We start from the raw sequence: 13636 nt of genomic DNA on the forward strand, positions 1-13636 counted from the left end.
CGCTTACCCAGTTTTGACAGGCTGTCGAGGGCCGCATGGGTAGCCCCACCCCTTGACAGGTGCCCCACCCCCTGGTCACTATCTCAAGACCAATGTCCCAATGTCTTGGGAAAAGTGTCTCAGGGCCAGCACAGGTGGGGCCCAAAGCGGGGCACAGGCTAGCAGGGGTCTGTGGAGCTGGGCTGGGCTGCACCAGCAGGGAGAGGGGGGAGCTGGCCCAGCTCCATAGAGCCCCTGCTGGCTGGGATCCACCGGCACTGGCCCCAGGACACCGGTGCAAGCCCCATGCTCCTGCTGGCTCCTGCACCTGCTCACTCCCAGTGAACCCACTCTCAGCTGACTGGGCAGCCCAGAGGCAGCAGTGGCAAACACTGCCCAGTGCGGCAAGCAGGGGAGCTGCAGCTGCCCTCACCATGTGCAGCCCCAATGGGCAAGCCTGGAGCCAGTGCAGGGCCCAGGCTGGCAGCGGGGCTGGGTTACAAGCTGGTGCTGACAGCGGGGGGAAAAGCAGCCCCTCACCTGCCCTGTGCCTGGTTCCCTGCACTGCAGCCACTCACAGTCCATGTGGGGCTGCCTGTGCCTGCTCCAGACAGCACCGCATGGCCTGCAAGCAGCTGTAGCAGGGAGCACAAGCCACGGGGCGAGGGAGGGGCTGCTTTCCTCTGTGCTGGGAAGGAGCAGGGAAGGAGCCTGGGGAAAAGCTGAGCATGGGGGGGAAAAGCAGCCCCTCTCCCGCCCTGTGGCCAGCGCTCCCTGCTGCAGCTGCTCGCAGCCTGTGCAGGGCTGTCCGGACCAGGCACAGACAGTCCCATGCAGGCTGTGAGTAGCTGCAGTGCGGGGCACCGGGCACAGGGTGGGTGAGGGGGTGCTTCCCCTCCACCACCCCGCACTCAGCTTTTCCCCGGGCTCATTCCTTGCCCAGGGTCCTCCCCTGCCCTTCCCCCCGCTCCTTTCCCCCCTTACCTGAGGTTCTGGCGTGGGGCAGCCATGTGGTTCCAGGCCAGAAGCCCCTGCTGGGGTTTCCAGATGGTGGGGCGGGGCTGGGTGGGCTGGCTCTGCTGTTTTGGGAGCCCACTAGGCTTCCCCTGGGTCCTACTGCCCCTCATTCCTGTAATTTTTGACAGGAACCAAGGGCAGATAGATATTAATTTTCTAAATTTTTTAGGGGCCTCACAGGCCGGATCTAGCCCATGGGCCATATTTTGCCCACCCCTGCATGAGCTGATGTGCAATGGCTGGGGGCATGTGGTGGTCAAACGCTATGTCTTTCCATTATCAGAGAACTGATGACAGCATACCCTAGGGATCTCCCTTTCAGCATCCTCTATCTTCTTTACTGAGGGGGTGTCAAACTCATCTGGCTGGTGTGGGTCAATTCAGACCCAAGGGCAGCATGGGGGCCAGATAATGGGGTATCATGGGCTCAATATGGCCTGCAGGCTCTATGTTTGACACCCATGGCTTATTCTTTCCATAAACACACATATCAGTTCTGAACATGTTCCCTCTCCACAGGAGTTATTGGCATGTGACAATGGAGAAACACCAAAAGATCGTTTTCTTCTAACACTGAACAAGGAACTTGAATGGAATCAACTACGAATGGAATAAAATCCCTGAATTCTTACTTTCTTTCTTTCCCCCTGCTTCACTTTAGAGCTTCTGCCTAGATCTTTTTCCAGGCAACAAGAAACATTACCCACAGCCTTGTCACCACATCTAGAAACTGCTCATAAATTGCAGGTAGCAAAGAACATGGACGCCTGACTTGTAACAGTAAGCAGTTTTGTACACAGGGATTATAAATATTCTCCAGTCAATGGTGATTTTCAGTTGAATTTGAATGAAAGTTTAGCCTGCATTGTTTTGGTCCTTTCTCACCATTAGATATTGTGGCAGTTGAGATTGTTCATAGTGCTCCAACTAAATGTACCCTTCTTGTATTGACTGGTGGAAGGTTGTTGGCAAGGTCTTCTCAGTAAGAGGTCCTGGGATGTTGAATTCACATTCTGGCTCAGATTATCAGAGCCAGAATTTGCTGATCTTTAACGTACACTGATAGATTCGTGTTCCCTTAGTTTTTTTTTAAGGGAATGCTAATAGAAAGCACAGCAAGCAATCACTCAGCAGGTACAATGTATGGCAAGGAAAAGTTCAGTCTCATTAAGCTTTAAATCCTGTGGCTAAAACTCTACTGATGTATTTTGCACTTGGTCAGATGCAAGATAGAATTCAAAGTAGGTTTTAGGGTTAATTAAAAGTGCAGTATGGCTGAGTTCAAACAGTTGGGACACCTTTAGCTTTAGGAAGTTTTATTTTCTTTTTAGTGCTTGATCTTGCAGTCTTAATGTCAGACAATGTTAATTAGTTTGCATTTACTATGTAATGCATTTTGATGTCTAGTGATATAATGGTTTTTATTAGCATTAGTTGGAGATACAGGCAGCAAGGAGCTGGAGGGACCAGGAAGAGGACAATCAGGCAGGAGGTGACATGCGCATGTGTGCATGAACACATGCACGTGGCAACCAGGCAGCATGAGAGCAGTTCCCGCAGCTCCCTGCAGGGTAAGTCTGGGGGGCAGGGGGAACTGAGGCCCTCATAGTGAGGGAGGGAGGGAGGGAGTTGGGCAGGGTTGGGACTGCTGCCTAGCCAGGGTGGTGCATGGGGCTTGGGGCCCAGGGCTGGAATGCGTGGCCGCGGGGCCCGGGCGGGGAGCAGACGGAGCCATGGGCAGCTTGCCCAGGGTGGCAGTGGGAGGGGCTGGCTCCCACCATTAAGAACCCTCTTGGGGGGGGGGAGGGCATGAGGGGCACATGCCCCCCAGATTTGTGCGCAGGGTGAATGCAGGCTGCCCACTGTGGGCTCAGAGCTCCCCTACCCTTTGGCCCTCCCTGCAAGGTCCTCCACAGCCCAGCAGGCAGGACCCAGTGCAGCAAGGCAGAGTGGGCTGGGGAGGCTCGGTGCCACCACTGGGAACCCTGTGGGGCCATAGTGAGGTATCCCCTGCATACACAGCAGCAGCAAGGGCACAATGCCATGCTGTCACCCACCCCCACTACTGCCTGGTGGGCAGGGGGTGCCTCACCATGTCACCACAGGGCTCCTGGTAGCAGCACAGAGCCTTCCCACTCCACTGCCCTGTTGCACTGGGTCCCACCAACTGGGCCACGAAGGCTCCCAGCGGGAGGGCAGCAGGGCGAGGAGCCCTGAGCCTGCAGCAGCCAGCCCGCATCTGCCCCATGGGCTCTGCTCCATCTGTGCTGCCCATGGGGGAGGGGGAGCCAAACTCTGCTCCACTCCACTGCAGCAGCTGCTGCCTCCCACAGGCTCAGGCTGGGGGCTTGAGTGCTGCTGGGAGTGACAGGGGGCTGCAGACCCAGGTCCCTGGCCCAGTAGCCCTGGCAGCTGGGGGGCCCCTCTGGCAGGGCTGGCAGGGGTGGGGGGCTGTGGGTAGGGAGTGAAGGGCACTGTCAGGGCCCAGGGGACTGTGAGTCAGGAGACAGGAGCAGGGCCAGAAGGCTGTAGGTCAGAAGTGAGGAGTACCAGCAGGGCCCAGGGGGCTGGGGTGGGGAATGATGGGCGCCAGCAGGGCCAGGGAACTGTGGGCTTGAAGTGAGGGGCACCAGCAGGGCTGGGGGGCTGTGGCTTGAAACTGAGGGGCGATGGCATGGGCAGGGCACCAGCATATCATGGCTGCTCAGCACCACAAACCAGTTAGGGAGCAGGCGAGACAGCCACAGCTGGACCCGCATCCTGGTGAGTGAAGGGGGCGGGGGGAGCTTTGATTTTCCATGATAAAAAAGCCCGAAATCAAACACCCAAATGTATAGGTATTTATAATTTATTTTATTATAGTAATTGAGGCACTGGTAGGCTTCAAAATTGCTTTAAAATTGTAAATATATCAATAAAACATTGCATTCAACCATATATATATATAGGGGCATATCATTTTAATCATGGAAAAATGTGGATTTGGGGGGTTTAAATCAAAGAATCTGCAATGTTTTTAATCATAGAATTTGCAAATTTTAAACTGAGAAAAACAGGACCCCTGATTCTAAGTCAACCTATGGCTGAGGTTGCTTTGTCTCCTGCATGACTGGGCTGTTAGTGCAGGCAGCAAGTGAGCAAAGAATATTTGCATCATTTCTTGCCTGGGTTTGGCAGAGTATAGTGAGAGGAGAGGGAGGAGATGCATAGGGCCTTTCATGTAGCAGCGCTCAGCTATGTAGTTAAGAGGATTCCCTCAGGCGCTAAGCCCTCCTCCCCTTTAAGATGGTAGAAGATTTGAAGACTTCTAATTGGTCCACACTTCTCCAAGTTCTGACATTAGCTGCCCAGAATGTGGGCATATATTGATGTGAAAGGTCTAGCAATATAAGAATTGGAAAGTTGTGTGCATGTTAGGGTATGCGTTTCATCCTTTAATCAGTTTTAAAATAGTTAGGAAAGACACAGTGTTTTAAGACGATGGAATACGGGAAATCATTCTTTTCCCCATTGGTTACTAAAGAGGCCTTTAATTGCTGGGAGGGGCTAGTACAATCGGTATAACACTATGTCCATGGCAATGTACAGTCAACTTCTAAATTTTCATTGCACGGATCTGAGTGCTCTTGCCTCTACACTAAGTCTAGTGATGGGATTCTACCCGCACGCTACACCCCCGCAGCAGCTCCATAGACACTACTACAGCCAGTTAATGTTCAGTTTTCCCTGCAGTGGCTGAGCCCCATCTCCCACCAAGCAGGGGAGCTGAGCTGGCAAATCTGAGTGGTAACAAACCTGCCAGACATTCCCATAACTCTCCAGCAGCACACCACCTGTTTTGGATGCTCTCTATATGATGTGGGCTGAGCCCTGCATGCCTTATTTCTGCCCCACATACCAAAACAGTAGAATCACCCCAGCTTCACTGAAGAAGCAGTGTGGGGGCCAGGGTTCTAATAAATACTCTAATAAAGGTTCCAATAAATAAGCACTTTTTTCCAGTTATATGTTTTTCTTACATATTAAGCTTGACCCTGGCCAGCTTGACCCTGGCCCCTCATTATGCTTATACTCGTTCCACACATAAACCACCTGCCAAAATGTGCCTTACCCTTGGCTAAGCTTGCGCAAGTAGTTTGCCTTGGTTTTAGTACAATCAAATGAGAAATGGCCAATACTTATCTGATTGGAAAGGAGGTATCATATTTACTGTATTCTATTCAGCTGGCAAAGATTCAATGGGAAAGGAACTTGATGATACAAGTGAGAATCATATCCATCATAGAGCGAGGATTCCAAATAGTTATCTCTCACATCAAGGTCAGATGAATGGAAAGCACTCAGTGTGAGAGCTGAATCATTTTATCAAAACAAGCTGACAAATCAAAATGAAAACATAGGTTGTGCTGTGGTTAAAATAAGGAAACAGTTCTGAGCGAGTTAGAGACCAGCTGCAACTAAGTGCTAATGAATGCTGGCTACAGTAACCTCAAAGAGACCTGTGCTGTCACAGTAGCTTGATAACCCAGGGCTGCTAAGCCTTGGTACTCTCAGTCAGAAAAAGGTAGTGAAATCGTCACCTCACAGAGGCCCAGAACATCCAAAATATTTAGCCAGTGACTTGTCAGAGGTCTTTAACCTTGACCTCAGTTGATAAAATGGTGACTGATTAGCCAGTCACCTCACATAGGTCTGTGCCTTGATGTCAGCCCAGCTGACTAGAAACAGAGACCTTCAAGAAATCCTGGCTTTACCATAAAATTTAAGCTTATGTGAATCTAGAACTGCTGGCCTAGTGACCTCAAAGAGGTCACTATATTGACACAGGGTCAGAAATTCACAGGTGTTGAGCCAGTAACTCTAACACGTTCCTGGGCCTGTACATCAGACAAGCAAGCTAGAGGTGTTGAGCCAGGCATACTCTCAGAATTTGCAGCCTCAGACCCCACACCCCCTCCACATTGTTAGAAATGAAGAGAGAGCTCCTCTTGCACACAAAATGCACAGTAATTACAGGTGGTTTTGTGTCCTCTGGCAACTGCATCAACAAGGTTCCTGTTATCATGCAAGCAGAGGGAATGATTATGCTTTGCCCTTTGCCACAATAAGCACCATTTTTATGTTTAAAAGAAAATGAACAGATGATTGATCAGAATGCACAGTTGCTCAGGAAAGACTCAGGTTAGCATAGGGTAAATCAGAGGAGTAAGCAAAAGAAGCTGAGTGAAGTATAAATGAGGCGTGACTAAAACTGCAGGAAGAGTAGTGGATACCTACAGAAGAAACAGACCCGGGCTCACATGTTCATATACCTAAGGGAAATGATATACAAAAAAATAGTGGTATAAAGCTGATTTCACAGATGACCTATCACAAGACAAAACAAAATAGTGGGGATAGGGAGAAGATAGGTATGGCTCCTAAATAATGCATTAGACATTGGTGTTCAACCTGTGGTCTGCGGACTACAGGGTTCCGTAAAAAAATGACTACAGTCAATCAAAAGTATGTGAATACCCAAACTTAACAATCCAAAGGGGTCTGAACCTCCATTCAAAAATGTTTAGGGGTCCACAGATGAAAGAAAGGTAGAAAAATCACTGCATTAGACAGTTACAGCAAGTGAGCTGGGTTCAAAACCAGGTTTGGTCAAAACTGAAAATAATAGTTGTGGTCTCTTCTAGTCATGTCACCAAACAATTGTGCCATTGGACACTACTGACAACTTCTGCCAAAGAGAAGTTTAAGGAGAAAGAGTAGCAATGCTGTAGATGAGGCAGAACGCTGTGAGGAAGCTCACACAGCATTTTATATGCATGATGCCTGACTCAGATTATTCATCTTTCCTTTCCCTGAGCGCTAACTGGATACACAAATGTTTTCAAGGAAGAAAAGAAAACAGAACTGGGAGTGATGAGCTATTAAACTACATGAAAGATATTTATAGTTTCATGAGAACCCCTGGGTTATAAAAAGAAAGAAAAGTAAGTACCAAGAGAAATAATAAAACCTACAGTAATGAATGAGTGAGGCAGTGACAAGAGAGAGCAGACTAAAACTTGACTCTGCTGGGACTACTTGCGCAGTACAACCAACAGGATTTGGCCCCATTTCTTCTCAAGGGTCACATTTCTAGGGAGGAGTAATAATAGAAATGTCACTCCCCTTCCAATTATTGTGCTTTGAAAAAAAAATTACCTGGAATATAAATGTAAGAAGTTGGAATGGCCCCAGAATGTGTGTGTGCTTATCTCAATTGGCTCTTTAAAAGAAGTCATGAGTTACAGCATTTATTTCAGACATACATTAAGATTATCCTTCTCTAGGAAATTGATTTCTGATTTTACATTGAACAAAATTCGTTACATCCATTGTCAGATGAAGAGATATTTATGTAGGACTGATTCCCAAAGCATAATACTGATCCATTGGCTGGATGTTTAGTTTCCTTTCATCTCTCATCACAGTTTACGCCAACAGCTTAAGAAACAAATAACATTTTAAATTAAATTCCTTTGTTAGCATTTCACAACCAAAGAACAAAGCCATGATAACGAAACCATGAGATATGAAAAGGCAAAAGCTAGTAGACTGTTGTGATTCATAGTGAATGTCAATTCATGGTTAGCTACCATCTAGAGCTATGCAAATAAGGCCTGATTTACCTCCTACTTAATTAGTAGTCTTTCCATTGACCATAATGGGAGGTGGCTCAGGGCAAAGTTGGAAAAAGGAATTCAAATTTTCTCAGGGACTTTAAAAAGTGGTGTGACCACAATGGAAGCAACATTGAGAACATAATTTTAATGTTTGTACGAGCACAGTCCTGTTTGTATTAATGTTTATTCAATATGAATTTTGAGCCTGTGGCTAGGATTTGTTAAATTTATAAACATTTGTTTTTATTACTACTAAATGAAACTAGTTTTTAGGCAAAAGACAGACTTTACTACCACTGGTTTCATAGTTTCATAGTTGGTAGGGTCGGAAGGGGCCTGAGCAGATCATCAAGTCCAACCCCCTGCCATGGGGGTGATTTTACATAGAAAGTACTCAGATTCTCCAGTGATGAGCAACAGTATAAAAACTCCGACAGAGAGATAAAAGCAGCTCATAAAAGTCACATCACCCAGCCAGGGAAAAGAACACTCTCATGATACTCAGGTAATTCTACTCAGCCAACTCAGATATCAAACATTTGAAGAAACATTCCCGGTACTGCCAATCAATAGGTTGATATTTGTTTTGAATAAAGGTCATTGAACCCATTTGAATAGGGAATAAATTGACACAACAATAATTCTGCTCACAGTCTGACTTTTATCTTCCACTGATATTTGTTCATCCTGCTCTACTAAAACCTTATGACTGTAAAACAAATATGACTAAACAAACACACTTGACAGGATTAAAGTTAAGGTGTATAAGGAAAGCAGGGGGGGAAGGTCTGGTGACTTCAAAATGTTAAAAGAAAAACCTAACACAGTTTCAAGAAATGTAGTAAGTGTATCAACCATAGAATCCAAAAAATGAAGATTTCTACTTTCTGAAGGAGGCTTCATGCCATGGTGGTTTCTACCAATTAACCTCATTTTATTGCTTAAAGATACTTATTTTTTACCTTTTTTTAAATAATTATTATACCTTAAATTTTACCTTTTATAGCATTTTTAAAAATTATTTAGCATTCATCCTATGCAATTTTTTAACCATATAAAGTACATTTCATTTAGGACAACATATCTAACCTGATTACATTATCAAAAGTGACCAGATTAGGAAATGAAATATTAAAGTTAGTGAAGAACCTGAGAAGAATTTTAATGACTCTTTGGACGAAGAAAAGACCTTTATCTGGGGAGGTAGGGAGGGGGAACTTACAAAAAAAATATCACTGGACTTTCTTTTCCATCTTTCCTGTCCTCAAACCTAGTTCCATACTTCATAATTGACCAAGTCACATTCTTGCTTGAAAGAGGAAGATTTCAAGAACGAGGCCAAAAATAAGCTAGTTCTCTAGGATAAACTAGCCTGAAAGTTATCCTTTCAGAATGACAATCATGCTCAGAATTCAGATTCAAAGCCCACTGCAGTCAATGAAAAGATTAACATGGGCACACTGGCACATAGCCTGTTCCATGAAATGATGGGTTACTCCAACATAGCAAATAATTAGCAGAGATATTATATTATTCAGTTTTATACATTTAGCAAATTTATAGATATAATACAGCTAGTATAGATATCATAGCAAATAAAACAATATGTATGTTCTGCAAGTGAATTCATCCCTGCACTGCTGGGGAGGGAATAGAGACACAAGGCAAAAATGATGCCTAGTCTTTGCCCTGCTAGTAGTATTGTACTGGACTCACAATGAACCTCCCTTTAGAGCTGTAGTGTTTGGAAAGCTGTATAAAGCATAGTGCTTTATAATCTGCACATTCACAGTTTTCACTTTAAAAATTTAAATATATTTATTTTCATGAGAGAGAACATGCATAATTATGTACGTTTTTTTTTAAATCACCATTTACATCACAAATTCCTCTGTATAAAATTTTGAAGAGAAAAGGCAAACAGTGGCAACAGTTGCTGAGGGCAAGCATTTAAACTTGACTTTGAAGATGCAGTCTACTGAGAGACATTGCTGACTGCAGAAGAGGGCCGTTTAAGGATTGATTCAACTGAAAATGACAGAGGCTCATTTGTTGAGAGTTTTGTTGCAGCTTGTTTGGCCCCAAAAAAGTCTTTTGCATATCTGTCTATTGTAAATTTATACTTTTGGTTCTCTTTGATGGAGCATTCTCTGTACTTCTTAGAAGCCTCTTCAAAGGTCTCTTTTACAAACGATGGTCTTAACTCAGAGCTTGATTTATCGTGAAATGTTTGCTGGAGCAGCGAGTGAAATGGACTGTACTTGAGTGGGGCAGAGTACTTGGTACTCTCTTTGCTAATCTTGCTTAAGACATGCTCTTGTGTAGCCAGAGAATCTTTATCAGAAATTTGTGAGAAAGCTCTTTTCGGAGGGGAGAAAGCTGACCTCTCCCGGGCATCTCGGGAGGCGCTTTGAATGTCACTTTGAGACTGCCGAGTTTCTCGAGGGTGAGAAAAGACAAATGAGCTTTCAATTTTTGGTGACATCATGTCATGCTCCGAGTTTAGACAATCCTGACTTTGTGAAACTTTGGAGTCCCAGCCTGCCCCCGGTTTGAGAGTCTGGACAGTGGTAGCATTTAACAAACATTGCTGATAGAGAAGAGCATCACTGATGGGGCTACATTTTGGCCACACCAAGAACCTGGAGGATAAGGGATACTGTCTGTAGGTAGTAGCTACACTGACATTTGAAGAAATCAGTTCCATGTTCCCAGATCCTGAATACTGCATGGTTAGATCAAGGCAGGTTGGTAAGAAATTGCAAAATTCCTTATTGGGAGCTTCAATCTGAGAGGGATTAAAGGCAGTTTTGTAGGAATTGTATTCAGTTCCATGCACCATGTGGTTAGGCAGAAAAAGGGTAGCAGCTTGAGTAGCTTCTATCATCTCCCTTTCTTTATACTCTCTCTCTAGCATAATGTTCTCCAGCTCTTTATCAGCAAAAGCCCGTCTTTTTCTCATCCGGTCACTGACAGGTGCTGGTAAGGGTGAATTCCCTCCTACGTAGGGATCTGCTGGAATGGGGCGATAACCTAAAAATAATAAATTATTGTTATCAATAAGTTAAAATGAGCTTACAAAAGGACACAAATGCTAATTTGGAACTATTCCTGCAAGATCCTGAATACCCTCAGCTCCCCATGGCATCACCTTTTTGGAAGTGTTCAGTACTTTTCACATGACAGTACACAGAGGTTTCTAACATAAAAAGGCCAAATCCTCCTCTTTTTACTCAGATAAATAATTTTTTATCAGGTCATTCATGCAAATGAACTTCACCAAAGTTAATTACACAGAAGCTTGGATACAACTCTCATTGGTACCAACAGCAGCTAGATTGGGCCTGAAGGGAGAAGAGTTTACTCCTTTATATTATTTATAGACTGGCACAGTTGAAATTATATTTAAAAAAAAAAACACAAATGAATATCTAAAATACTCAGATTATTTTCGTTTCTCAAAAGTAAATCAGTGAAAATATAAAATATGAAATTATGGTATATTCCATTAGGAGACTACATTTATTAGGTTCACTTACTATAAAATATATAGAGCCTGATCCAGTTTGCTCTACACAAATACAAGATCCCAGTGAATTTAATGGAGCTACTTGGAGAGTAAGGAGAAAAAGATTTTGCCTGCTTTCATTCCCATGCATCTTACACTATTTTCCCATTGCCAAAGAATATAGCTATACCTATAGCTGATGTCATTTCTATTTTCTAAAGTTGAATCATTATGTACACATTGTTACAGATGGTAGAAAAATCCAAGGAGAACTAGGAGAAAAGAAAAAGAAAGTTAAGATAAATTAGGAAAAAGAATATGAAAGATTTTTTTTAAAGAATGAATTGAAGAAGAAAGTAACCTGAAAAGAGATAATGATTTGGCTAAAATCATGTTGGTGTCTGGCCAGAATTACAATCAAGATCATAAAGGCTAAGAGAAAGTGTCATTTCATAGATTGGATTTCATTGTTTCTTTTTTTTCTTTCTAATTCTAACTTTGGAGAACAACCAAAACAACTCTGTAAACAGTTTTGGGCATAGACTCAGATATTGGAAAAAGCAAGAATTAGTTCTTTAAAAAATTTCTGAGTTAATTGAATCCTGATGTTTCAAAGGTCAATTTCTATAAATAACATTTGTGGCAGAACAAAATGCATTTTATCAATTTCTTGTGTGCACACTATTGGATGTGTTTGAAGAATCTATTCCAGTGTACATCTGAGTTTACTAAGTGTCCTATTCACTGCATTCAATTGCAAGTAAAACAAAATTAGATGAACTGCTGCACGACAAGTAACTGCCAGGTAGGTGTTCACCTCCATTTCTTTTTGCACCAATAATGACCCTAAATCTTAAGTTGCTGTTTCTAACATTCTTTGGCAACACATCATTTCCTAACAAACAGTGCAAACACATTTCCTCCTCTTCCACCCCAACCAAAACACAAGAAACTTATGATCCTGCCTCAGGCACCAGGTTGGACTAGGTAACTTCTAGAGGTCCCTTCCAGCCCGACTTCTCTGTGATTCTATAAATGTATTCAGGGTCGGGGAGAGGGAATCACATATAGTTCTATGCTCTAAAACAATTCCTTGCTAGAATCCAAAATCTATTCCTAATGTACTGGGATTGCACTGTCTGCTTAACCGTCTACATAGACAGTTGTGTAGTTGCAGTGGCGCAGAAATGATGCGAAAGGCAAGGCTTTCTTAGGATGAGATCTTTCATGGTACAGTTGGGAGAAAGAAGTTAGACAAGTTTTCCAATGACATCCTTCAACAGGTCTGTGATCACATGTGACCTGTACATGCCATTTACATGTACAGCTCCACAGGAGAGAAAATAATGTATTTGTGGTCTTGGGTTTTTTTCCCCTACACTGACTTTGGTAACTAGTTGGGCAGTGAGTCCAGATCTTTTCAATCTGCTATAAAACAGCCAGTGCTTTTTCCCTTTCGCTCTGCAATAAGCTAGGAAAGCTCTCTGTTAGCTATGAAACTCAGAAGAAACAGCATGTGCCATGAACCAGGCCAGTCTTCCATGACAGAAAGTGGGGAAGCCCTGATTTGATTTCAGAAGTTGTCTCTTAGATAGATCAGGTCATAAAATATATATTATAATAATAATATTATATAATAGGTATTTAAAATATTATAAACTACATTTTCTCATATATTGTAATCTACTATTATATTATATCATACATTAGATTATAACTATTATGATAATTTTATTATATAAATCTAATTTAATTATATAATAAATTATATCAAATATGTTTATGTATGCACATATATACATATACAGATACATACACACATTATATATATACATACATACACGTATCTGTCTATATACACATATATGTATATGTGTGGGGGGGTATATATACACACATGCGTGTGTGAGAGAGAGATACATTACATACACACGTATATCTAGGCAGACAAGGTTCTTTGGGTAAATGTGGTATCTTATTAGACCAACTAAATAGTTGGAAAATTTGTTCTTTGCAAGCTTTTGGGTTTAAACACCGTTCTTCAGACACAGGGAGCATCTGAAGGGTGTTTGACCAGGCAAGCCTGCAGAGAACAATTTTTCCAACTATTTAGTTGGCCTAATAAAAAATATCACATCTACCCAAAGACCCTCGTCTGCCTTAGACCAACATGGCTACAACCAACAACCCTATCTGTGTATATACAGATACACATATACATACGTGCACGCATGCACACACACACACTGTATGTATACACATATACATATGCGCGCACACAGCCATGCATACACAGACACAGACACAATGTTTTCTTTGCATTGAAACCTGCCCACGCAAGCTGATGCCCGGGGGGGTTGGTCAGAGATCCGGGCTCGGGGCAGCTCTCCGGCGAGGAGCGGTGTTACCTTCGAGGATGCTCTTGGCCAGCAGGCTGGGCGGCCGCACGTGCCGCTGGTAGACGGTCTTGCGC

General features: G+C 43.6%; 1 protein-coding gene across 1 annotated transcript; it reads right to left on the minus strand.

Annotated features, from left to right (window-relative positions):
* Positions 1-7270: 7270 nt before the first annotated feature.
* Positions 7271-13630, minus strand: LOC106722142 (doublesex- and mab-3-related transcription factor 2-like). The gene is made up of 2 exons (XM_025202990.1): positions 13572-13630; positions 7271-10688 (listed from the first exon to the last, which is right to left on the minus strand). Exon 2 carries the CDS (start codon positions 10615-10617, stop codon positions 9631-9633), a length of 987 nt encoding a protein of 328 aa, XP_025058775.1. The 5' UTR covers positions 10618-10688; positions 13572-13630; the 3' UTR covers positions 7271-9630.
* Positions 13631-13636: the final 6 nt, after the last annotated feature.

Source organism: Alligator sinensis, unplaced genomic scaffold (assembly GCF_000455745.1).
Source record: "Alligator sinensis unplaced genomic scaffold, ASM45574v1 scaffold308_1, whole genome shotgun sequence".
In the NCBI taxonomy this organism is placed as follows: domain Eukaryota; kingdom Metazoa; phylum Chordata; order Crocodylia; family Alligatoridae; genus Alligator; species Alligator sinensis.

What these genes read in the sequence shown, in the direction of transcription:
- LOC106722142 (XM_025202990.1), bottom strand. Translation starts at nt 10,617, where the DNA reads ATGAGAAAAAGACGGGCTTTTGCTGATAAAGAGCTGGAGAACATTATG.